The sequence below is a fragment of the Papaver somniferum genome, chromosome 8 (genome assembly GCF_003573695.1).
Source record: "Papaver somniferum cultivar HN1 chromosome 8, ASM357369v1, whole genome shotgun sequence".
Taxonomy (NCBI): Eukaryota; Viridiplantae; Streptophyta; class Magnoliopsida; order Ranunculales; family Papaveraceae; genus Papaver; species Papaver somniferum.
In genome coordinates, this window is record NC_039365.1 from 134,223,614 (window position 1) to 134,246,059 (window position 22,446).

Below are 22,446 nucleotides of genomic sequence, written 5' to 3' on the forward strand. Positions count from 1 at the left end.
CACATTATGGCCCTGCCATAATTCCTTTGACGCGGCCATGGCACCATCTGCACAAAAAACGTCATTGTGCCGCGACCACATGCCACGCGAGCTAATTAGGGCTGCGGCATGCCAAACCCTAATTTAGTCAGGGCCGCTATGCCACATGCCACGCGCGCTAATTAGGGTTACGGCATGCCAAACCCTGATTTAGGCAGGGCCGTTAAGACACATGCCACACGCACTAATTAGGGTTGCTGCATGCCAAACCCTAATTTAGGCAGGCGCCACTGCACCACTATGCCACTGACAGGCGCCATTACGCCATTATGCCACTATTGGCGCCAACAAGATGTGGCCATAATCAACTACCACCTTCTCTCATTAATTGCAATCTCAGCCGTCCAAATTCGCCACGGAGTTAACCGGCCTATAAAAAGTCTCAGGTGACCAACCAAACGTCATCGTCCTACGGAAAGTCTCATGACTTAACTTGGCACACATGATTATCCTCCATTTAGCTAGCGTACGATTAATCGGAATAGCCAGTTTTGCACACATGGCCCACTCAACAATCTGCTGCACATTTTCCACAAAAATACTCGAGACATCAAACATGTCACAAACTTGGGGATGCTCATCAGGGTATTGGTCTGGCGGTTTACCACGTGCGGCGTGCAACATGCCCATTATAAAAAAGTGTCGGGAAAGCGGGCAGTTAGTGGCGACAAGAAGTAGTGGTGTAAACTAACCCGTTTCCTTCATAGTGGGGACATGGTTTCTAGCATTTACACATTACCCCACTTCTACATCACTCAATCACTCCCATTTCCTACGAAATCAGGGTGCATTCAATTATGACTTGTATAAATAGGTTTCTACCTATTTCGACCAAAACATGAGTTTTGGGTTAGCAACAGCACAAGGATCTAGAAAAACACAAAAGAACTGATAACTTACATTCCGAAATCCAGTTCCACATTCTGATACAAGTCATAAAATAGCCACACCTTCAGAATTAAACATTCTGGTCTCAACACCTTCTTCGCTTCCCTCCCTAAGACCAACCCTTCTCCTTCACTTTGTCACCGAATCAAGACTGGAACGACCATTTCTTGGTTTAGGCCGGGATTGTACAGATTGATCTATCGAATCTAAAGTACTCCCATGCAGTGCATTTGTTTAAGGTTTAGATTCGTTTCTCATTAACACACCCAAATTTACCAAAACCAGCAGAAACAGTTTTTACCCCAAAACAACTGGCGACCACAGTGGGAGGCGTTGGACAGAATTGATTCTCTGTTTCGTGAAGCTGGCGAAATTATTTAGGACATGCCTTCCACTTATTTATGTGGAGTGCGGATGCTTGTTCAGGCTTTCATGGCTTCGGTGGGTATGGAGGAAAAACGGGGAGGTGACGAAGCATCCCGGCGTGTTGAGAGGTTTCAGGGCAACAAAATTTCTACACAGCCTAGTGCTAGGGATTAACGATTCTCCTCTCGGTTGAAACGGCGGAAGACTGAGTCCGTGAATCTTCTAGGGGAGAGCCATCTTACTTTCCCTGTCCAAGATGGTGTCATAATCCTTGATTCTGATGCCTATGAACTGAGGTATCCTCGAAAGGTTGCTGAAAAGGCTTCCGAGGAAGACGACGCTGAGGTTGACGAAACTGAAGCAACTTTTGGAGTGGACGCCGAAACTGCTGTCGGTGACGTTGGAGAAGTCATGGTGGCATATACTGGGACGGCTATTAAAGCGGATGTCGGGCAGGAGGCGGAAACAGTTGCTGCTAAGGCGGTTTCCGGGTGGGATGCTGAGGTCGCTGCTGCTGAGGCGGCTTCTGGACGCGATGCTGGATTCGTTGTTACTGAGGCGGATTTTGGATGAAACGTTTGCTTCCCGAGAGATTGTTGGGGAAAGTGCTTCAAAGGGCTCTGACAGAGGCGTTGGCGATCCGTGCATCTGCTTTCGATGACCAGTTTCCCCTTCCTTTTTGTTGTTTCTCTTTGGCGTGTAGCCTTTTTGATATTTCACAGACTCATTTTATTTTCTTTGTATTCATGGCGAAGTTAGGGCTTTGCCAAGTAGTAGTCCATTCATCTAGTTTCCATAGTTTCACATCTTTGAATGAATAAAACCCCTTATTTGAAAGATCCAATCCTTCCATCAGAATAAGTTGTTTGACATTCTATGTCTTTCATGTCGTCTGATGATTTCTTGTATATTCTTCCCTTCAGAGCTTCGAACAAGATATTTCTTTCAGGGTTTCGGCTTTTCTGACATTTGATGGGAAATGGTTTCACGATGATTATTGGTGCTTTTTTTTTTTTTTTTTGAGATCCAGAAAAATCGTTTGAAAGGAAAGATATGCTTTAAATAGAAGTCGGAAACCTAATTAAGAATGCAAGCGGTGCATTCATCTTGGACGGAATACAAATATTGAGTGAAAAGGGAAATTTCTGAAGAAAATACTAAAGGAAGAACGTTGTAGGAGGAAGTAGCACAGTGCTTTAGGTAAAGGAAGAACGCTGGAGGAGGAAGTAGCACCGTGCTTTAGGTATTGAAGGGATTGAGCCATCACGAGTGAACCATTACGCCTTCCAACTTGTCGGTGTTTATGAGTTTGCAGTAACCTCCCAAAAGAACATCTGCCACCAGATATGGCTCGTCTTCCCTTTTTTCGGGTGAATCAGTTCGAACAACTATCTTCACCGTCATATTTACGACTTGAAATGAGGTTGCCTTGACTACCAGGTCTCCAATTTGGAACTTTGGGTGTCATGTATCCGCTTGACTCTTGGTCTCGTCATCTTCGGCTGCAGCTTCCAAATTCTTGGTGAAGCGCTTGAAAGGTCCAGCGCCCCACTCACATCTCTTAACAATGTCTGTGTCGATAATCGGACCAAGTCCCCATGATGGGCTAAGAGATGAAGTGACCGGTTCTAGAGAAGGTTGTTTGCCCAGACCTACTTGCGTTTGGAATCTGCGAGCGAGCGCCAATGGGCTTTGTCCGGGTGATCGTGTTCCTTTGGTAAGTTGTTGATACGGAAGCAGGTCGGACGGCTTTTTGGAAAATCTTTCGGGTGTCGACACTGGCAGAGGGGATGCTCCCAATTTTGCTTTGTCTTCAAATACCCATGAGTGCCCCAGGATCATGTCGTAACTTAGTTCTTGGACAATATGGAATTTTCCATGCGTTATAGCGTCTCCCACCTTGATCTCAAGGTTAACGTAGCCGTATGCGTTCATTGTTTCTCCTTCCGAATTCTTGACCACGGATGGGGAGTGGGTAGCCTCTTGCTTCTAAATTCCTGCAGCTCTCAAAGTCTTGATGGTAACAATATTGAAGTCATAGGACGCGTCGATCAGTACGTTGTCGAGCTCAGTGCCTCTTAGATAAGCCGTGATTAGCAGTCCCCAGTTGTGGTTTTCAGCGTTGTTCCCTGAAAGAGCCTAGGCTTCTGACATGGCGTAACCGGAAAAAGTCGTTTGCCCGACACAGTTGGGGTTTTCAGCGTTGTTCCCTGAAAGAGCCTGAGCTTCTGACATGGCGTAACCGAAAAAAGTCATTTGCCTGACACAACACGATTGAGGGTAGTGATGATATCTTGACGCTGCGTCTTGGAAAGGCAGAGAATTTCGCACACATGCTGCATCATGGATTGTACGGTTTCGTGTACGGAGTCCCCAAAGATCCCACAATTCCTGACTGGAAATGGATCTCTATGCACTCCCTCATTTCCCAGCTGAAGTTCCGCTGCCTCTACCTTCTCCTTGAAGATATGCTTTAGTCTGTTGCAGTCGCTGGTCGGGTGGTGAACGAACCGGTGATAGCGGCAGTATTTGGGGTTCTCCATCTCTGCTTCAGTCGGTGGGCGTCTGGGAGGTGGTAGTCTGATGACATCGTCCTAAATCCATGCCTCTAAGAGTTCGATCACTTCCTCGATCGGGAACGGGAAATCCAAGACATCTTCTCCAGATTCGTGATGACGCATGGGAGTTTTAGCGGCGGCCCTCCGTGGTGGAGCTGCCCGTTGTTCCGGTGCCGTGCGCTTAGGTTGTTGATCTGCCGCTGGGGACTTCCTTTTTCCTCCTTCGTCTACTACGCTCACAGAGGAGGGACCAACGTTATACTGCTTGTTGACGAGACGTCTACTTCCTCAAGTTTCGCGTGCGTCTTCGCCTTTGACTGGCCTGGTTCTTTCTAACAAGGCTGGTGTTGTCGTGGCCGATCGTTTGGCAGCCTCACGGAGTTTAAAGAATGTCTGGAACCGCAGGTTCTTTAGTAAGGCGTGATAGATGGGAGCCATATCGTTGATGCAGGAATTCACCAATTATTGTTCGGTCATGTTTGAGTCATGACAGTCTAGCGCTTGAACCCTGTATCTATTGAAAAAATCATTTGGATGTTCGTTATCTCGTTGGAACATCCTTCCTAGATCCGAGAAGGTAACTTGCTCAGACACGAAGAAGTACTTCTTGTAGAAAGCCGTAACCATGTCACCTCAGTTGGGGATGATGGTTGGTGCGATGATGTTGTACCACGTGTACGCTCTTCCGGTAAGCGATTTCGAAAACTCCCTCAGACGGAGAACGTGATTGTATTCGTGTTCGCCTAGGGACTACAGAAATCGAGAGATATGTTCACATACATTCCTGTTGTCGTCGTATAAAGTGAATTGAGGAGAAGAGTATCCTCTTGGAAGAGGAATTCTTTGTATTTCAGGCGGGTAAGGGGGTTGATGCCGATGCATGTGTATATTATCACTTTTGACTCGATTCCGAAGAAGTTGCTCCAAATCTTCTCGTGTGACAAAATTGGATGGTTGATTTCTCTCCAATGGGGTTCCGGCGCGAGTCTCTTCGTTTGCAAAGGTATGCCCCGCTGAGGTGCCGACGCCAGGGGTATTGGAGGTGTTCCTCATCGGTTCTGGATGGCGTGACTCCTGTGGTAGTTGCTCCGTTAGGGTCTTGAAAAAGACAAGGACCTCTTTCTGAGTCGAATCCATGTACGTCTGAGCTTCAGCAAGAACCTCCTGTCTCTCCATCAAATCAGCGATGGTGACATAGGGTCGACTCCTTTTAGCTTCTCTGGTTTCTCGTCCTGATGGTGGAGTAACTGTAGTCCTAGTGACGGTCGGAGGCGTCATACTCGACGAAGCATTAGGGGCGGTAACAGCAACTCTGGCCCTGGTGACTGGTGGTGTAACACCTGAAGGAGCGTTTTCCGTGCTGCTGAGATTAGTAGGCCGCGTAGAAACATTAGGGGTTGCAGCAGCTCTGGCCCTGGTGACTGGTGGTGTAACACCTGAAGGATCTCTTTCCGTGTTGTTGGGATTAGTAAGTGGCGTAGTGGTGCCACTGAAAGGAGTGTTAGTACCAGGGACGGGTTCCGCGTTGGTGTTCTCAGGGCTTGTTGCTGACCCGGATCTGAGTTCTACCATGTTGAAATTGGAATTGAATGGTGAAACTGGAAATTGGAAATCGATCTTGCAACCGATATATTGATCTCCCACTATGGTCGCCAATTGTTTGAGGGTGAAAACAGTTTCTGCTGATTTCGGTAATTTCGAGTGTGTGGGTGAGAAACGAGTCTAAACCCTAAACAATGTACTGCAAGGGAGTATTTTGATTTGAGAGATCAATCTGTACAAATCCAGCCTAAATCAAGAAATGGCCGTTCCAGACTTGCTTCATGGTCTAGGGAGGGAAGCGAAGAGAGTGTTGAAACCAGAATATTTGATTCAGGAAGAGTAGTTGTTTGACGACTTGTATCATAAAGTGGAAAGCTAACAGATGGGAAAGCTAACGAGTGATTTCTGAGTATTGTATTCTCCTGACTAAAACTTGTCCTTTGGTGGAAATAGGTGAGACCTATTTATACAAGTCGCAACGAAACGTACCCTGGTCTCGTAAGAATTAGAAACGGTTGAGTAAATGGAAGGAAGCGGTAATGGGTAGCGCCTGGAATTGATGTTTCCAAAATGAAGGAAACGTTTCACCATTACTCCTTGTATTTACTAGCCGCCTCACTCTTATGACACTTTCTTGTAACGGGCGTAATGTACGCCGCACGCTGTAAACCGCCAGACCAATACCTTGATGAGCATCCCCCAGTTTGTGATACGTTTTGATGTCTCGAGTGTTTTCGTGGAAAACGTGTAGCATGTTTCTGCGTGTGGCGTGGCCAAAGGATTTGGCGTTTGTAGCCAAGTTGGTGTCGTGACCAAAGAATAGGCATCATAGCCAGGTTGGTGTCGTGACCAGAGAGTTAGCATCGCAGCCAAGTTGGTGTCGTGTCCAAGAGTTAGCATCGCAGCCAAGACATTTTCACGAGTCGTTTGGTGGCAGGTTTGTACGGATGAGATCCGCATCTCAGGACGAAGGATAGCCGTAGATTTTTGCAACCCTTTGTTCGGCAACCAGCGGCATGGTTGCAGCGCTTGCATGCTCTTGGCACGGCCAAATTAAGGTTTTGGTGTTGTGGCCATGAGATTGCCACAAATCGTTTGGTGGCAAGTTTGTATGGCTGAGATTCGTATCTCAGGAGGAAGGGGAGCCGTCGATTGTTGCATCCCCTTGTTTACAGCCAGTGGTATGGTTCAGGCACGGCGGAGCTAGGATTTTGGCGTTATTTAGGCGCGGCCAAAACTAGGATTTTGGCATAGTTTAGGTGCGGCCAAAATTAGTGCTTGGCATTGGTCCAAAAGTGACCATGTGTTTGATGGAAAGCTTGTACGGCTGAGATTTGCATCTCAGGAGGAAGGGCGTCTGTTGATTGTTGCAACCCTTCGTTTGGCAGTCAGTGACATGTGGTAGGGCCGGCATGGCTTTGGCATGTTTTAGGCGTGACCAAAATTAGGGTTTTGGCATGAACCATGATGTTTGGCCTTGGGCCGGAAGTTGCCATGCGTTAGGTGGCGAACTTTTACGGCTAAGATCTGAATCTCAGATGGAAGGGTAGCCGTTGATAGTTGCAACCCTTCGTTTGGCATCCAGCGGCATGGTGGTAGGGCCGACATGGCTTTGGCATGTTTTAGGCGTAGCCAAAATTAGGGTTTTGGCATAAACCGTGATGTTTTGCCTTGGTCGGAAGTTGCCATGCGTTAGGTGGCGAACTTGTACGGCTGAGATCTGCATCTCAGATGGATGGGTAGTCGTTGATTGTTGCAACCCTTCGTTTGGCAGCCAGCTGCGTGGTGGTAGGGCCGGCATGGCTTTGGCATGTTTTAGGTGTGGCCAAAATTAGGGTTTTGGCATAAACCATGATGTTTGGCCTTGGGACGGAAGTTTCCATGCGTTAGGTGGCGAACTTGTACGGCTGAGATCTGCATCTCAGATGGATGGGTCGTCGTTGATTGTTGCAACCCTTGGTTTGGCAGCCAGCGGCACAGTGGTGCGGCTGGCATGGTTGGCATGCATTGGCGCAGAGATGTGGCTGGCATGGTATGCCGTTGGCATCGTGGTGCGGCTGTCATGGTTGGCATGCCTTGGAGCGGAGATGTGGCTGGCATGGTATGCTGTTGGCACCATGGTGCGGCTGGCATGCCTTGGCGCGGAGATGTGGCTGGCATGGTATGCCATTGGCACCGTGGTGCGGCTGGCATGATTGGCATGCCTTGGCGCGGAGATGTGGCTGGCATGGTTTGCATGCCTTGGCGCGGAGATGTGGCTGGAACGACATGCCATTGGCACATGTGGTGCGGCTGGCATGGTTGGCATGCCTTGGCGCAGAGATGTGGCTGGCACGGCATGCCATTGGCACATGTGGTGCGGCTGGCATGCCTTGGCGCGGAGATGTGGCTGGCACGACATGCCATTGGCACATGTGGTGCGGATGGCATGCCTTGGCGCGGAGATGTGGCTGGCACAGCATGCCATTGGCACATGTGGTACGGCTGGCATGGTTGGCATGCCTTGGCACGGAGATGTGGCTGGCACGGCATGCCATTGGCACATGTGGTGCATCTGGCATGGTTGGCATGCCTTGGCGCGGAGATGTGGCTGGCACGGCATGCCATTGGAACATGTGGTGTGGAAATTAGGGTTTGGCCTATCAAAACCCTAATTAGCATTAAGAAAAGGTACCCTGATAATTTTCTCGCAGACATATTAAAGGGTTCAATAAATGCGCTTGGTGGAGACATTATTACTCAAGTTATGTGACGTCACTGTCTGACTAGGGTTTTACGATTTTAAACCTAAGCTAAAAACCACCATCAACACTCTCGTGTAGTAGATTGTTTAGGGTTTATGTTCGTTTCTCACCCACATACCCAAAATTACCAAAATCAGGAGAAACAGTTTTCACCCTCAAACAATTGGCGACCACATCGGGAGATTAATCTCTCGGTTACAATATCAATTTCTCAACTCTCGATATTATCCTTCAACCCCGATCTCAAGATGGTAGAACTCAGGTCCGGATCAGCGACAAACCTTGAGAACACTGGCACCGAAATTATTCTCGGTGTTAACGTTCCTTCCAGTGATGCTAATACGCCATATGTCAAAAACAGAAACATGGAGAATGTTCCATCAGGCGTTACACCTTCGGTTACCAGAGCCAGAGCCTCTGCCGCGGAAAATGCTCCTTCAGGTGTTACACCTCCAATCACCAGAGTCAGAGGCACTGTCGCTGATTAATATTTTTGATTATGGTTGTAGTAAATAGGATTCGTTTCAGACTTGTGAAGGAAATGGAATTTTTAGATTTAATAAAAATATATATACAAAAATATTAACAATGGGTGAGAGGTACTAGGACTAAGGATTTGGCTGAATTCACTACACAAGGTTCATTCATATATTCTTTGACAATTAAAACTCAATAAAATTAACATAGACTCTGATTTTGCCAAGATAGATTCTTAAAACATTGATTGTAAGTCCTAAGCATGATGTATCAAAACAACTAAGCTAAGCATACATCATCAAATTAAATAACAACCAATTAATTCAAATCATATTTCAATTTTAGATTAATGCAAAAGTCATAAAAAAGAATAAAATAAATTACTCCAAGGATGAAATTCATCCAGTGTTGGGTTTTAGCTCCTCATGATGAAAACACGCTCAAAATATATTTTTATAGCTCAAATGGTGTTTACAATGGAGAGAAAAGGAGAAAATGGTGTAAAACTGTAACCTGCGACGCACAAAAAGCGTCACAGAATGAACGATAAAACACAAGTGTTGCTGCTGTTTAGACTGCACTGCGACCCACAGAGGTGCGTCTTAGACACTGTTGATAAACGACTGTCCTTGCGAGTCTGTTCTTCGTGTTCTTGGTGTTCTTCATCATCAGCAGCAGCAGAAACAGAGTTTCATCAACTCTTGATTTCTGCTTCTCTGTACCTCCTCTCGACCCCCTTTCTACTCAACCCCAGCAACCTATTTATAGTCAACAGACCCATCGAATCTCGCTCATTCACTCCATATAATTCTCTTTAACTCGGCAGTAAAGAAAATATTTCTGGGAATATTTTCTTTCCTGTTTCATCTTCTCACGCGTTTTCAAGCCTCCAAATTACCATATTTAACTCCTTCACGCTCCAACAGGCCGTGAGGGTCTTCCATGCACGCACAAAACACGTTGAATCTTCTCCAAATCACGTGAAACCCGTGATATACACGAACTGCCTTGTTTTCAACCCGTGAATTGTTTAGCTGATTCTAGCCAATTCTAGTCGAAACAAACGCCCACAGTGTGTTTAATAGGCCATATCACAAATATCTACCAAAAATCAACCATTGAATCTCCCTAGAACACGTTCAACAATTCGAACAAAAATCTGCAGAAGTTTTCTCCATTTTCCCGCCAAAAACAAAATTCAAATGGAGAAGATGACCTCCCCCTAATCCTGTACTGGGGTGCGAATAGCAGATGCCTTTTGGGGTGACCTGGGGTGCCCCTTAGTAATTGAGGTGCCCCTTATCCAACGATGAGAGTCCGAATAACACGTGTCCTCCGGGGCTTTTACCAACTTTTCGAGCCGAATTTTCCAAAAAATGTTTATTTTCCAAAGGTGCCTACAAACACATAAAACACCAAAATTAGTAAAAACTCGAGTGCCAACAATATATAGTATTGAGATCAAATTAAACACAAAAATTTGTCTATCAAATACCCCCAAACTTATTATTTGCTAGTCCTCGAGCAAAATTTATTTTTGAAAAGATAAAAAGACTACACTTAGCACGTGCAGCAGGCCGTTAAACCGCTAGGTGGCCCTAGCGGCGGAGTGTTGTCTCCGGAGGGTTTATCAGAGGTGTACCCACAAAACCTTTACTCCTAATTGGTCACAAGTATCCAAAGAGCTATGAGGACATAAATATTCTCAACCTATCTCCAAGTAAGTAGAATGCCAGAGAAATTAAATGTGTCATCTCTAAAGCTGACTGAAGAAAAGGGGAGACACATCCACACCACTGCTAGATAAAGAGATATCCGCTACACAGCTAGATAAACATTGTAAGATGCGTCCGCTGCTTTACAGCTGGATAAGATTAGGAGAGAGATAAAAATGAGAGGGACATCTGCTACACAGCTGGACTAATTACGTGTGATGAGTTAAACCAGTGCTAGAAAGATTTTGTGCCAGATTGAAAGCAGACTAACAAAGCAACCAAAATGCATCTTTCTTCGACTCTCTCACAGTGCTCAGTAGAAACAAGGCCTTCTTCGGTCTTCAACTGTTGATGATAAACTATCGAACCTCATAGAACCTTGACAATTAACTCTTCTCTTCGATTTCTTGCTTGACTTATAAATTTCTTCTTCCCTATGGCCTTATTGAACAAAAAGAACGTAATGATGTTTCATTTTTTTTTTTTTTTTTTTTTTTTTTTTTTTTTTTTTTTTTTTTTTTTTTTTTTTTTTTTTTTTTTTTTTTTTTTTTGAAAACAAAAAATTACAAGACAAAAATTTACATGGCCATGAGAGAAGGACTTTCAAAACTTGGATCTTCGCAACTTGTGTTGTATTGGTATCATGGATTCTAACAACTTATATCATTTGCTCTTATAACTTCAACTTTGATTTTTGAATTATTCTCTTCTATTGTTGCTTCTAAACCTAAAACGTCTTCACTTTCTTCATAGATTTTGATGTCGCTCCGCTTGTTGATGATGATAAGTTTCTACTGAGAGAGAGTCGCAATCCAGTAACTAAGACTACATTGTGAGGTTGCTTTGTCTTTCTGGCATTTCCCTGATCTACTTGCCTTTCCATCATGTATGGTTAGGTCCATCACGGTTACCCTCTAAAAGGAACAAGTTCTCTCCTGAATTTCAAGGATCTCAATGTCTTTTTCTCTAATGTCTCAATAAGTTGTTATCTCTAGCATTCCAATTTCTATCTTTTTGGTGAGAAACAGTATGTAAACTTAGCTAACCGGATACCATGTGACGCTAGAAGTTTCAAAAGTGCAACTAAAAAGTTTCTCCCATACCCCCAAACTTAAATATAACATTGTCCTCAATATTCTAAAGATAAAATTAAAAGCATATGAACAAGGAGAAACTGTTACCATTTGAAGCAAAAGAGTTAAGGAAAGATATTACCGTGTCGCATGAGATTGGGTTACCTCCCAAGAAGTGCTAAGTTTAAAGTCTTCAGCCAGACATCGGAAGGAATTAGTCACCTCATAGAATCAAAAAGTAACAGCCGAAATAACTGTGGGTCTTCAAAACCAAAAATAGCTGACCAAAGGAAACTACAATAACCCAAGAAAGTGAACAAGGATAGCATGCCCTTATCTAGTTTCCTGATTAAGATATTTATATCTAATTGTGGTTCAGGTTCAGGTTCTAAGAAATGGTCTAAATAAAATATTTTCATTGGTTGCGTTTCTTCATAGGTGGGATCCGAATCATTAGGTCCTAGAGTCTGGAAAAACTCAAATATGATCTTAGAAGCGCACAATAATAACCTAAATAACTGAGGATCCTCTAAGTCAATAAGATTTACTTACAAAATTGACCACAATGAGAGTAGTGGTCATTCTTAAGCAAATGTGTCGATTTTAATTTCCTAAAGCATTTAGGTTTAGTCTCACAACTTAATATTCGACACATTTGGAATATAAACGTTCCCACAGTTGGAAGAAAACTATTTGGTGGGAAAACAAAGTCAATCTGGGGATCATAGCCTGGGCAAACCACATCAACCATAGGATGGGTTTCTAACGACTGAACTTCTTCCTGGACAACATTAGGTTCGGGAAAACGAGTATGAAGGTAATCTTGTAAAATTGTCGAGGAAGAGATATCAAGTCCTAAGTGAAGGGACTTTCTGAGAGTTAAAGGTAAGGCACTAGGAAGGTGATAATCACCCCCAAACTTAGAGTTTTCAGTGTCTCTAGATAGACTAGTTACAATCTCCCTAATTTCTGGATCATTAGATTCTTGAAAATGGTCAATTGATTCTTCTAATTTATTATCAGTTAGTGCATCTTTACTCATCTCTACGGGTATATATTCTTCATCTAATACTATTGTTTCTAAGTCGCTAGACTCTAAAACAACATTTTCGGAATAAACCCGTTCCTCTAAACCACTATCGGCTTCGTAATCAAAAGGAAAAACTACATAGTCTAAAACGGTGGTATCCCTAATCAAATCCTCGTCCTTTTGAATAGGTGAATAATCATAAAAATTATTTGGATTTGAATTAGAAATAATATAATCATTATAAAGCTCAATTGGATTAATAGATTCCTGATCACTATGCCTACATATTTCAGATTCTTCATTACTACTATCCTCATCATCATAATAGTACAAAGATGATTGAACCTTATCTAAATAAGTAGTGTATTTTATTCTAGCCTCGTCCTCTAAATTAGGACAATATTCACTATTGATATCAAGGGTAGAATTAGAAACCCTATTTTGGAAATTTAGATTATTTCGAGCAGCATTAGCCAACTGTTCATTTTCTGCCTCTAGACGTGCCTGAATTTCACTGAGCATAACACTTATACGTTTACCACTCTCGTTTATCATCTCAGAATATCGTGTACACTCTTATTTTGAACTATTCATTGCAACTAAACGTTTATACGTCCTTTCAATCCGCTGTTGGGTCTCTTCTAGAGATGGAACAGGTTCAGAAATATCATAATCAGGACTAGTTTCCAAAAACGAGTAACCAGTACTACAGTGTTCCTGATTTTCTTGCTTGTAAGACCAATTCGCGTGTGGACAGTAATTGGGTTCACCATGGTATGAACCATAACCTTGAAAAGGTTGGCGTTCCCAACTACTATTCTCACCATGGTCATAAAAATGATGATGTTCATATTCAAATTCAGATCGATACTCATTGTATTGGCTTCTGTCATACCAGTTCGACATTCTTAATTGCAAGGGAATTCTACACAATCACAAACAAGGCTGACTCGACCAAATCAAACCTACTGATTTCTAGCAAACAAAAAGCATGATGGATCCACTTAGATTGTTTCTAGACTAGCTTCTAATCCTTCGAAAGGGAATTCGTTACAATTTAAGCAAACCCCTCTGGAATCAGTCTGAGTTAAAGTAAGTTGATACCCAAAGCCTCACCGGTATTACAAGGCGGCGCAGTCACGCATTCAACTTACAGAAACCATCAAGAACTTTGAAGTATGCTTAAAAGAGTAACCAATATTTTTCGAATGACTTTCCTGTTAAGCTCGTTACCCTATAGGTATCTTTCTAGTCAAAATTTTAAGCTTAGGTTCGCGTTTGGTTTCGTTTTCCTAAGGCGGGCAAGAAGGGAACGGTGATGAAATCCGAACCCTTATCTTATATGGCCAGTTCTTTCCCTTTACAAGGAATTTAAAGCAGCCGGTTCAGTCCTCAACATATAATCACCTTAAGGCAGACAGTAAACCCGCTGACAGGAGATTCGCGGGTGTTTAGAAGTTACCTCCCGTACCAGACGGGCGAAGAACCGCTGTAGTCGACTCGGGCCACTGACTCCGGTGTCAGTGTGCGAACCCGAGGGGCCGAGACGATAATGTAATCGTCGTCCTTCCCTGCAAACAGTTTATATTTAAATTTTTTTTTTATATAACCCTTTCGTAGGGTTTAAAATTAAAATAAATTGTCCAAAGTCCAGTCCAATGAAAAGAAATACAAAAAATAATAATAATAATTACAAAAAAAATAAAATGGAAAGTCTCTTAAAAAAATAAAAATAATAATCTCTCTTTTTTTTTCTTTTTTTTTTCTTTTTTTTTCTTTTTTTTGCTTTGTCTTTTTTCCTTCTCTTTTAGCTTTAAGCTTTGATTCCAAGGTCTTTAGTATCCAACTTCAAACCTGTAATACAAAGACACACCCAAAGAAACGCAAAAAGAACAAATGAAATAAAAAAAAAACTAAAAATTCTACCTAAGCACAAATCCGCGTCGGCGGCGCCAAAATGATTAATATTTTTGATTATGGTTGTAATAAATAGGATTCGTTTCAGACTTGTGAAGGAAATGGAATTTTTAGATATAATAAAAATATATATACAAAAATATTAACAATGGGTGAGAGGTACTAGGACTAAGGATTTGGCTGAATTCACTACACAAGGTTCATTCATATATTCTTTACCAATTAAAACTCAATAAAATTAACATAGACTCTGATTTTGCCAAGATAGATTCTTAAAACATTGATTGTAAGTCCTAAGCATGATGTATCAAAACAACTAAGCTAAGCATACATCATCAAATTAAATAACAACCAATTAATTCAAATCATATTTCAATTTTAGATTAATGCAAAAGTCATAAAAAAGAATAAAATAAATTACCCCAAGGATGAAATTCATCCTCCTCCGTCGTCCCAGTGTTGGGTTTTAGCTCCTCATGATGAAAACACACTCAAAATATATTTTTATAGCTCAAATGGTGTTTACAATGGAGAGAAAAGGAGAAAATGGTGTAAAACTGTAATCTGCGACGTACAAAAAGCATCACAGAATGAACGATAAAACACAAGTGCTGCTGCTTTTTAGACTGCACTGCGACCCACATAGGTGCGTCTTAGACACTGTTGATAAACGACTGTCCTTGCGAGTCTGTTCTTCGTGTTCTTGGTGTTCTTCATCATCAGCAGCAGCAGAAACAGAGTTTCATCAACTCTTGATTTCTGCTTCTCTGGACCTCCTCTCGACCCCAAACTCTCGACCCCCTTTCTACTCAACCCCAGCAACCTATTTATAGCCAACAGACCCATCGAATCTCGCTCATTCACTCCATATAATTCTCTTTAACTCGGCAGTAAAGAAAATTTTTCTGGGAATATTTTCTTTCCTGTTTCATCTTCTCACGCGTTTTCAAGCCTCCAAATTACCATATTTAACTCCTTCACGCTCTAACAGGCTGTGAGGGTCTTCCATGCACGCACAAAACACGTTGAATCTTCTCCATATCACGTGAAACCCGTGATATACACGAACTGCCCTGTTTTCAACCCGTGAATTGTTTAGCTGATTCTAGCCAATTCTGGTCGAACCAAACGCCCACAGTGTGTTTAATAGGCCATATCACAAGTATCTACCAAAAATCAGCCATTGAATCTCCCTAGAACACGTTCAACAATTCGAACAAAAATCTGCAGAAGTTTTCTCCATTTTCCCGCCAAAAACAAAATTCAAATGGAGAAGATGACCTCCCCCTAATCCTGTACTGGGGTGCGAATAGCAGATGCCTTTTGGGGTGACCTGGGGTGCCCCTTAGTAATTTAGGTGCCCCTTATCCAACGGTGAGAGTCCGAATAACACGTGTCCTCCGGGGCTTTTACCAACTTTTCGAGCCGAATTTTCCAAAGGTGCCTACAAACACATAAAACACCAAAATTAGTACAAACTCGAGTGCCAACAATATATAGTATTGAGATCAAATTAAACACAAAATGTGTCTATCAGCCGCCGCTCCCAATATTTCGTCAAGTATGACACCTCCAACCGTCACCAGAGCCGCATCTACTCTGCCGTCAGGACGAGAAACTGGAGGACCGAGAGGGAGCCGATCCTATATCACTATTCCTGTACTGGAGGTTCTCGCTAGAGCCCAAAAGGACATGGCCTCGACTCAGAAGGAGGTGCTTGTTTTTCTCAAGACACTAACGGAGCAGATACCACAAACATCACACCAGCCAGAGCCCACGAGGAACACCTTCAATACCCCTGGCGCCAGCATCTCAACAGGGCGCACCCTAGTAAACGAAGAGACTCGCCCAGGAACACCAGCGGAGAGAAATCAACCGTCCAATTTTGTCACACGAGAAGATTTAGAACAACTTCTCCGAAACCGAGACAAAAGCGATTCTGTGGAAATACATCAACATCAACCCCCGTATCCTACGGAAGTACAAAGAATTCCTCTTCCAAGGGGGTACTCTTCCCCTCAATTATCTCTGTATTATGGCACCGGTAATGCGCGTGAACATGTATCTCGATTCTTGGAGTCCCTGGGGGAGCACGAATACAATCGCGTTCTCCATTTGAGGGAATTTTCGAAATCACTTACTGGAAGATCATACACATGGTATAACAACATTACGCCAGGAAGTATTCCTAACTGGTCTGACATGGTTGCGGCTTTCTATAAGAAGTACTTCTTTGTGTCTGAGCAAATTACCTTATAAGATCTAGGAAGGATGTTCCAACGAAACAACGAACATCCGAATGATTTTGTCAAAAGATTCAAAATTCAAGCACTAGATTGTCATGACCCAAACGTGACCGAACAACAATTGGTGGATTCTTGCATCAATGTCATGATCCCCATATACCGAACCTTACTAGAGAATCTGCGATTCCAGACGTTCTCTGAAATTCATGAAGCTTCAAAACGGTCGGCCACAACAGCACCAGCGTTGTTGGAAAGAACCAGGACAACTAGAGGCGAGGACGAACGCGAAACTCGAGGGAACATACGCCTCATCAATAAGCAATACAACACTGGTCCCTCCTATATGAGCGTGGTAGACAAAGGAGGAAAAAGGAAGGCTCCAGCGGCAGAACAGCAATACAAGAGCCCAGCGCCAGCACGACAGGCAGCTTCGCCTCGGAAGACTACCGCTAAAGCTCCCATGCGACATCAAGAAGCTGGAGAAAACTTCTTGGATTTCCCGTTCCCAATTGAGGAAGTAATTGAACTCTTGGAATCATGGATCCAAGACGATGCCATCATACTACCTCCGACCAGACGCCCACCAACCGAAGCGGAAATGGCAAACGCCAAATATTTCCGCTACCACAGATTTGTCCACCACCCGACCAGTGACTGCAACAAGTTAAAGCATATCTTCAAAGAAAAGATATAAGTAGGGGAACTTCAACTGGGCAATGAAGGAGTTCACATAGATCCACTCTCAGTCAGAAATTGCATGGTCTCTAGGGACTCTGTACACGAGACTGTGCAATCCATGATGCAGCGAGTGTGCGGAATTCTCTATCTCTCCAAGAACATTCAAATTAAGACATGATTCTGGGGCGCGCATGGGTATAGGGCAACAAAGAAAAGTTAGGAGTATCCCCTCTGCCAATGTCGTTACCCGAAATGATTTCCAACAAGCCGTCCAACTTTGAAGATTACATGTTGTCGTATCAACAACTTACCAATGTAACTCAATTACCTGGAGAAAGCTCGTCGATGTTCATCAGCAGATTCCGAACACAAGTAAGTCTGGTTAAACAACCCTTTCTGCACCCAGTCACATCTCCTCTCGGCCAGGCGTGGGGACTCGCTCCGATTATCAACCCGGGCGCCATTAAGAGATGTGAATGGGACGTTAGGCCTTTCAAGTGCCTTTCCAAAAATCTGGAAGCTGTCACAGCCAAAGATGACGAGTTCAAAAACCAAGTGGTTGCACAACGCCCAAACCCGTTTCAAATTGGTGATATGGTAGTCAAGAAAACCTCGTTTCAAGTTGGAAATATAACAGTGAAGATAGATGCTCGACCCGGTCCACCCAAAGAAAAGGAAGACGAGCCATATCTGGTGGCAGATGTTATCTTGGGTGGTTACTGCAAACTCATCAATGCCGACAAATTGGAAGGTGCGACGATTCACTCGCGATGTCTCAAACCCTTCAATACCTAAAACATTGTGCTACCTTCACCTCCAGCGTTCTCCTTTCGACATTTCCTTCTGCATTTTCCCTTTTTCATGCAATGTTTGTAACTTCCCCAAAATTTTTGAACTGCTTGCATTCATAAGTAGAGTTTTCAGTTTCAATTAAAAAGAGCATCTTTCCTTAAAAAGTCTTCCCAAGCCACCTTAAAGGAAAAATACCAAGCAAACCCAAACTCTCACATAATCATTGCATGTCGATTGAAAACCATAGAAACCAAACCACTACAAAAAAAAGAAAAGAAAAAGGGATATATCTATTCAAAATACCGAAAAAGAGAATATGCAAGGAAGGTCGGTCGAACCCTTAACTATTATTGTTATTTTCTCCTGTCTCGAGTTACTATGGGTGATGTAGGTGTTCGGAGGCATTGGCGGGGCAGTATGCCCGGCGGCAAATTCCATCCACACTATTTATGTACGGTGTCCGTCCGTCTACTGGATGACTAGGAAGGGCGAGCAACTTATTTTCGCATAAAAGGTTTTTGGATCTTTTCAGTACGAAGGTTTTATTAATTCATTCAGAAATGTGAAACCATAAAAATGAATAACGGAATGTTACTTGGAGAAGCCCTAACTCCACCATGAAAACAAGAAAGTAAACTTTTCGAATACCAAAAGAGGCTATCACGTCGAGAAGAAACAGCAAAAGTGGAAAAAATTGGGCGTTAATGGCAGACGCCTGGATCAATAGCGCCTTCATCAGAGCATTTTCAAGCACTTTCCCCAGCACCCTTTCTGGCAGCAAACGTTCCATCCAAACGCCGCCTCGGCAGCAGCAACTCCGGAATTCCATCAAGAAGCCGCCTCAGCAGCAGCAACTCCGGCGTTCCATCCAGAAGCCGTCTCAGCAGCAGCGACCACAGCATCCCATCCAGAAGCCACCTTAGTAGCAGCTTCCACTTCTTGTACGGCGTTTGTTTCAACAACAGTCCAAGCGTATGTTTCCATAGCTTCTTCAATGGCTCCAACATATGTTGCATCCGTCTCCTCGCCCGCCTTGACGGCATCCTCAGCGGTTGCGTCAACGTCTTTGACAACAGTTTTGGCGTCCACTCCGGAAGCTGCTTCAGCCTCGTGAACCGTGTCGACATCTTCCTCGTGAGCTTTTCCAGCAGCTTCTTGAGGATGTCCCGATTCGTGCGCATCAAATTCAAGGATTAAGATACCATCATGGACAGGGTAATTAACCTGGTTCTCATCTAAAAGTTTCGTGGACCCAGTCTTCCGCCGCTTCAACCGAGAGGCGAATCGTTTAGCCCTAACACTGGTTTGTAGAGAAGCTTCATTGCTCTGAGATCTCCGGATGAGCTGGGATGCTTCATCGTGCCTCCACTTTTCCTCCATGTCCACTGAAGCCAAGAGAGTCTGACCACACATCCGCACTCTGCATAAATGGGCGAGAGACATGCCTTGCATAATTTCGTCAGCCTCACGGAACATAGAATCGATTATGTCTAATACCCCCTCATGAGAAGAAAACTGGTTTTCGTCGGGCTCGGAATTTATTTCCGAAGAGGTACGATCATCACTGGAAGATCCCATTATATGCTACACAAAAAAAATTTACCACGTTTGCACCGGCAATCTACATGATGAGAAAGACAAAATGGGACTAGGAGAAGAAACAAGAGACAATACCTGTGAAGAAGGTGGATGCGATTTTATGATGATCTGTATGAGCGAAGGATTCAAGATCACCTCTTATATTCAGCAGAAAATCTTTTACCAGCCGTGAATCAAGGCTTCACACGCATGATACCAGCTGGATTAAATATTTGTTTATACGGAATAATTAGGGTTTTGGTATCCAAGTCATTCTGTGACTTAGAGAGCGCCATCTTTCCACTCCAATCCAGCAGCGCCAACGGCCCCACGTCCTAGCCGACACCGACATCTCGCATTCTTCCAGCGCTAGCTTCTCTGCTCGATAGCCGATGCACCAACAACGTCATCCGCTACTCCAAGCTAGACGCACCCATCCGCTACTCCAAGTCAGCCGCACCAGGCCTTTTCCAGAAGCCTGCGTCCAAGCTAATAGCGTTGTTCTAAAACTAGTCGCGCCATCTCCACACATCCAAGATCAAAGCAACGCCATCTTCGCCGTTCAAAGCGGCTCCATCTTGGCCGTTCAAGACAGCGTAATCTCTGTGTCTCAAGCCAACACTCCATGGCTCCATCTCCAACGCTCAATGGCCCCTCTTAGCCACATCATCGGCCCTTCCGATCCAGCCACGCCATTGGCCCTTCCAAGCTAGTCATGCCATCGGCCCCCAAGCTAGCCGCGCTACTCGCCATTCCGCAGCATCATCTTCGCTCGGCCAAGATTGAAGCACCATATTCGTTGTTCAAAGCAACACAATCTCCATCGTTCAAAGCCACGTCTTCCGCCATTCCCAAGCTGGAAGCGCCATCTTCACCACCCCATGGCCCAAATTGGCACCAATTTTCCGGGAAGCAAAACTCTACGCCAACACTCCCTGGTCAAGCCGGAAATGTGCCAAGTCGTCAATACAAGGATCACGGATTCCTCATGCCTTCCGTTAAAGGTTAGTTGAATTTCCCTGGCAAACTCTTCACGCCTTGCCCTCTTCGATTTTGCTCTTGTCCGTCACCATCTCATGCTTACCCCGCAACAACACCACTGTTACGTGATAAGCAGGGGACTTAATATTGATGGTGGTTTTTAACTTAGGGTAAAAATCGTAAAACCTTGCATCTGATGTGACGTCACTCTGCAAGGAAACAGATCCACGTGTGCTAACCTCTCCATTGGAAAATTTATTGAGCCGCTCAATATACTTGCATGAAATTTATCCAGACTGGTGAATCCCAGATGTTCTGTAAATTTCGGCGCCTCGCGTATATTCATTTAATATAAGTTCCCCTGAATGCCTTTTATGCTATGTTCCCCGGCCGAACTCTTAATGTTGATATGTCATGACGATTTTTGTTCACTCACAGCATAGTAGTACGAATCTCCAAGTATCAATAATAAGATCTTTGCATAAGGTATTCAATCAGAAGAGCATGTTGTTATATGGAAACGAAATTAAAAGAACTATGTGTCGATACATAGAATTCAGTCAATCGTCCTGACTAACTTGCAGAAGTTAAGGTTTCGCGCCTCGTGCAATGCATTAGACCTTGCTTGTAAAAATTAATTAAATCCGCCGCAGTGCACTGGAAGTGCGGACATGCCCTAGCTTGCCGGCCCCACTTCCCTTTAACCAATCAGGTCGCCCTAAAGGTGCCATACCCTCACCAGAAGTGTGGCCGCGCCTTATGTTTGGCCGACCCCATTTTTTGTCCAATCAGGTTATTCTAAACTTGCCACCATACGTTAAAGGCCAAACGCACCCTACTGCGGCAACTTCGCAACATGCCAACTTCGCAACATGCTTCCTCGCAAACATGCCACTTCGTGGAATTCTTATCCCTAAACTACGGCCACCACACGACAATTCCTACTCTTGTGGCCGTTTCCACGCTATGGACTTGCCATGGTTCCTTTGGCATAGCCATGGCGCCATTTGCACAAAAGTAGCGACATGCCGCAGCCGCACGCCACGTGCACTAATTAGGGTATTCGATAAACCCTAATTTGAGCAAATTGATACCAAATCCAAATAACGTTCCCAGAGCAACGGGATTGGCGTGGCAACAGGGTAAACGTTGCCACGCCACATGTGGGTCTGACTCCACGATGCCTTGGCCACGCCAAGCCCTAATTCTTCCACGGAGAATGCTTCCAACGGCGCCAAGACTTGGCCACACCAAGTCCTTCTAACGGCGCCAAGACTTGGCCACGCCAAATCCTTCCAACGACGCCAAGATTTGGCCACGCCAAATCCTTCCAACGGCGCCAAGCTTTGGCCACGCCAAATCCTTCCAACAGCGCCAAGCTTTGGCCACGCCAAATCTTCCAACGGCGCCAAAACTTGGCCACGCCAAATCCTTCCACGACACCAAGACTTGGCCAAGCCAAATCCTTCCACGACGCCAAACCCTAACTTTGGCTGCGGAGCCAATTTTTAGCTTTGGCCATGCCGCAACATCATTGGCATACCACTATGTCGCGGCTACTAGCATGCCGCTATGCCGCTATTCCATGGATACGCCACTGGCATGCCATTAGCATGTGGGTGGAGCCACTTCTCTATACAACAAGATATGGCCATAATCAATGGCCATCCTTCTTCATGAGATGCAATCTCAGCCATCCAAGTTCGCCAAACTGATGAGCTCGCGACAAGTTTTAGGAGACTAGCCAAGACGAGCCTCGCATTACATGCTATTTACCTGCGGAAAGCCTCTCAATTTTAACTTGCCACATGTAGCAAAGTGC

General features: G+C 44.2%; 1 protein-coding gene across 1 annotated transcript; it reads right to left on the reverse strand.

Moving 5' to 3' along the window:
* Positions 1–2,757: 2,757 nt before the first annotated feature.
* Positions 2,758–5,423, reverse strand: LOC113306063 (mucin-5B-like). Its single transcript, XM_026555049.1, has 2 exons — positions 4,748–5,423; positions 2,758–3,104 (listed from the first exon to the last, which is right to left on the reverse strand). Exons 1-2 carry the CDS (start codon positions 5,421–5,423, stop codon positions 2,758–2,760), a joined length of 1,023 nt encoding a protein of 340 aa, XP_026410834.1.
* Positions 5,424–22,446: the final 17,023 nt, after the last annotated feature.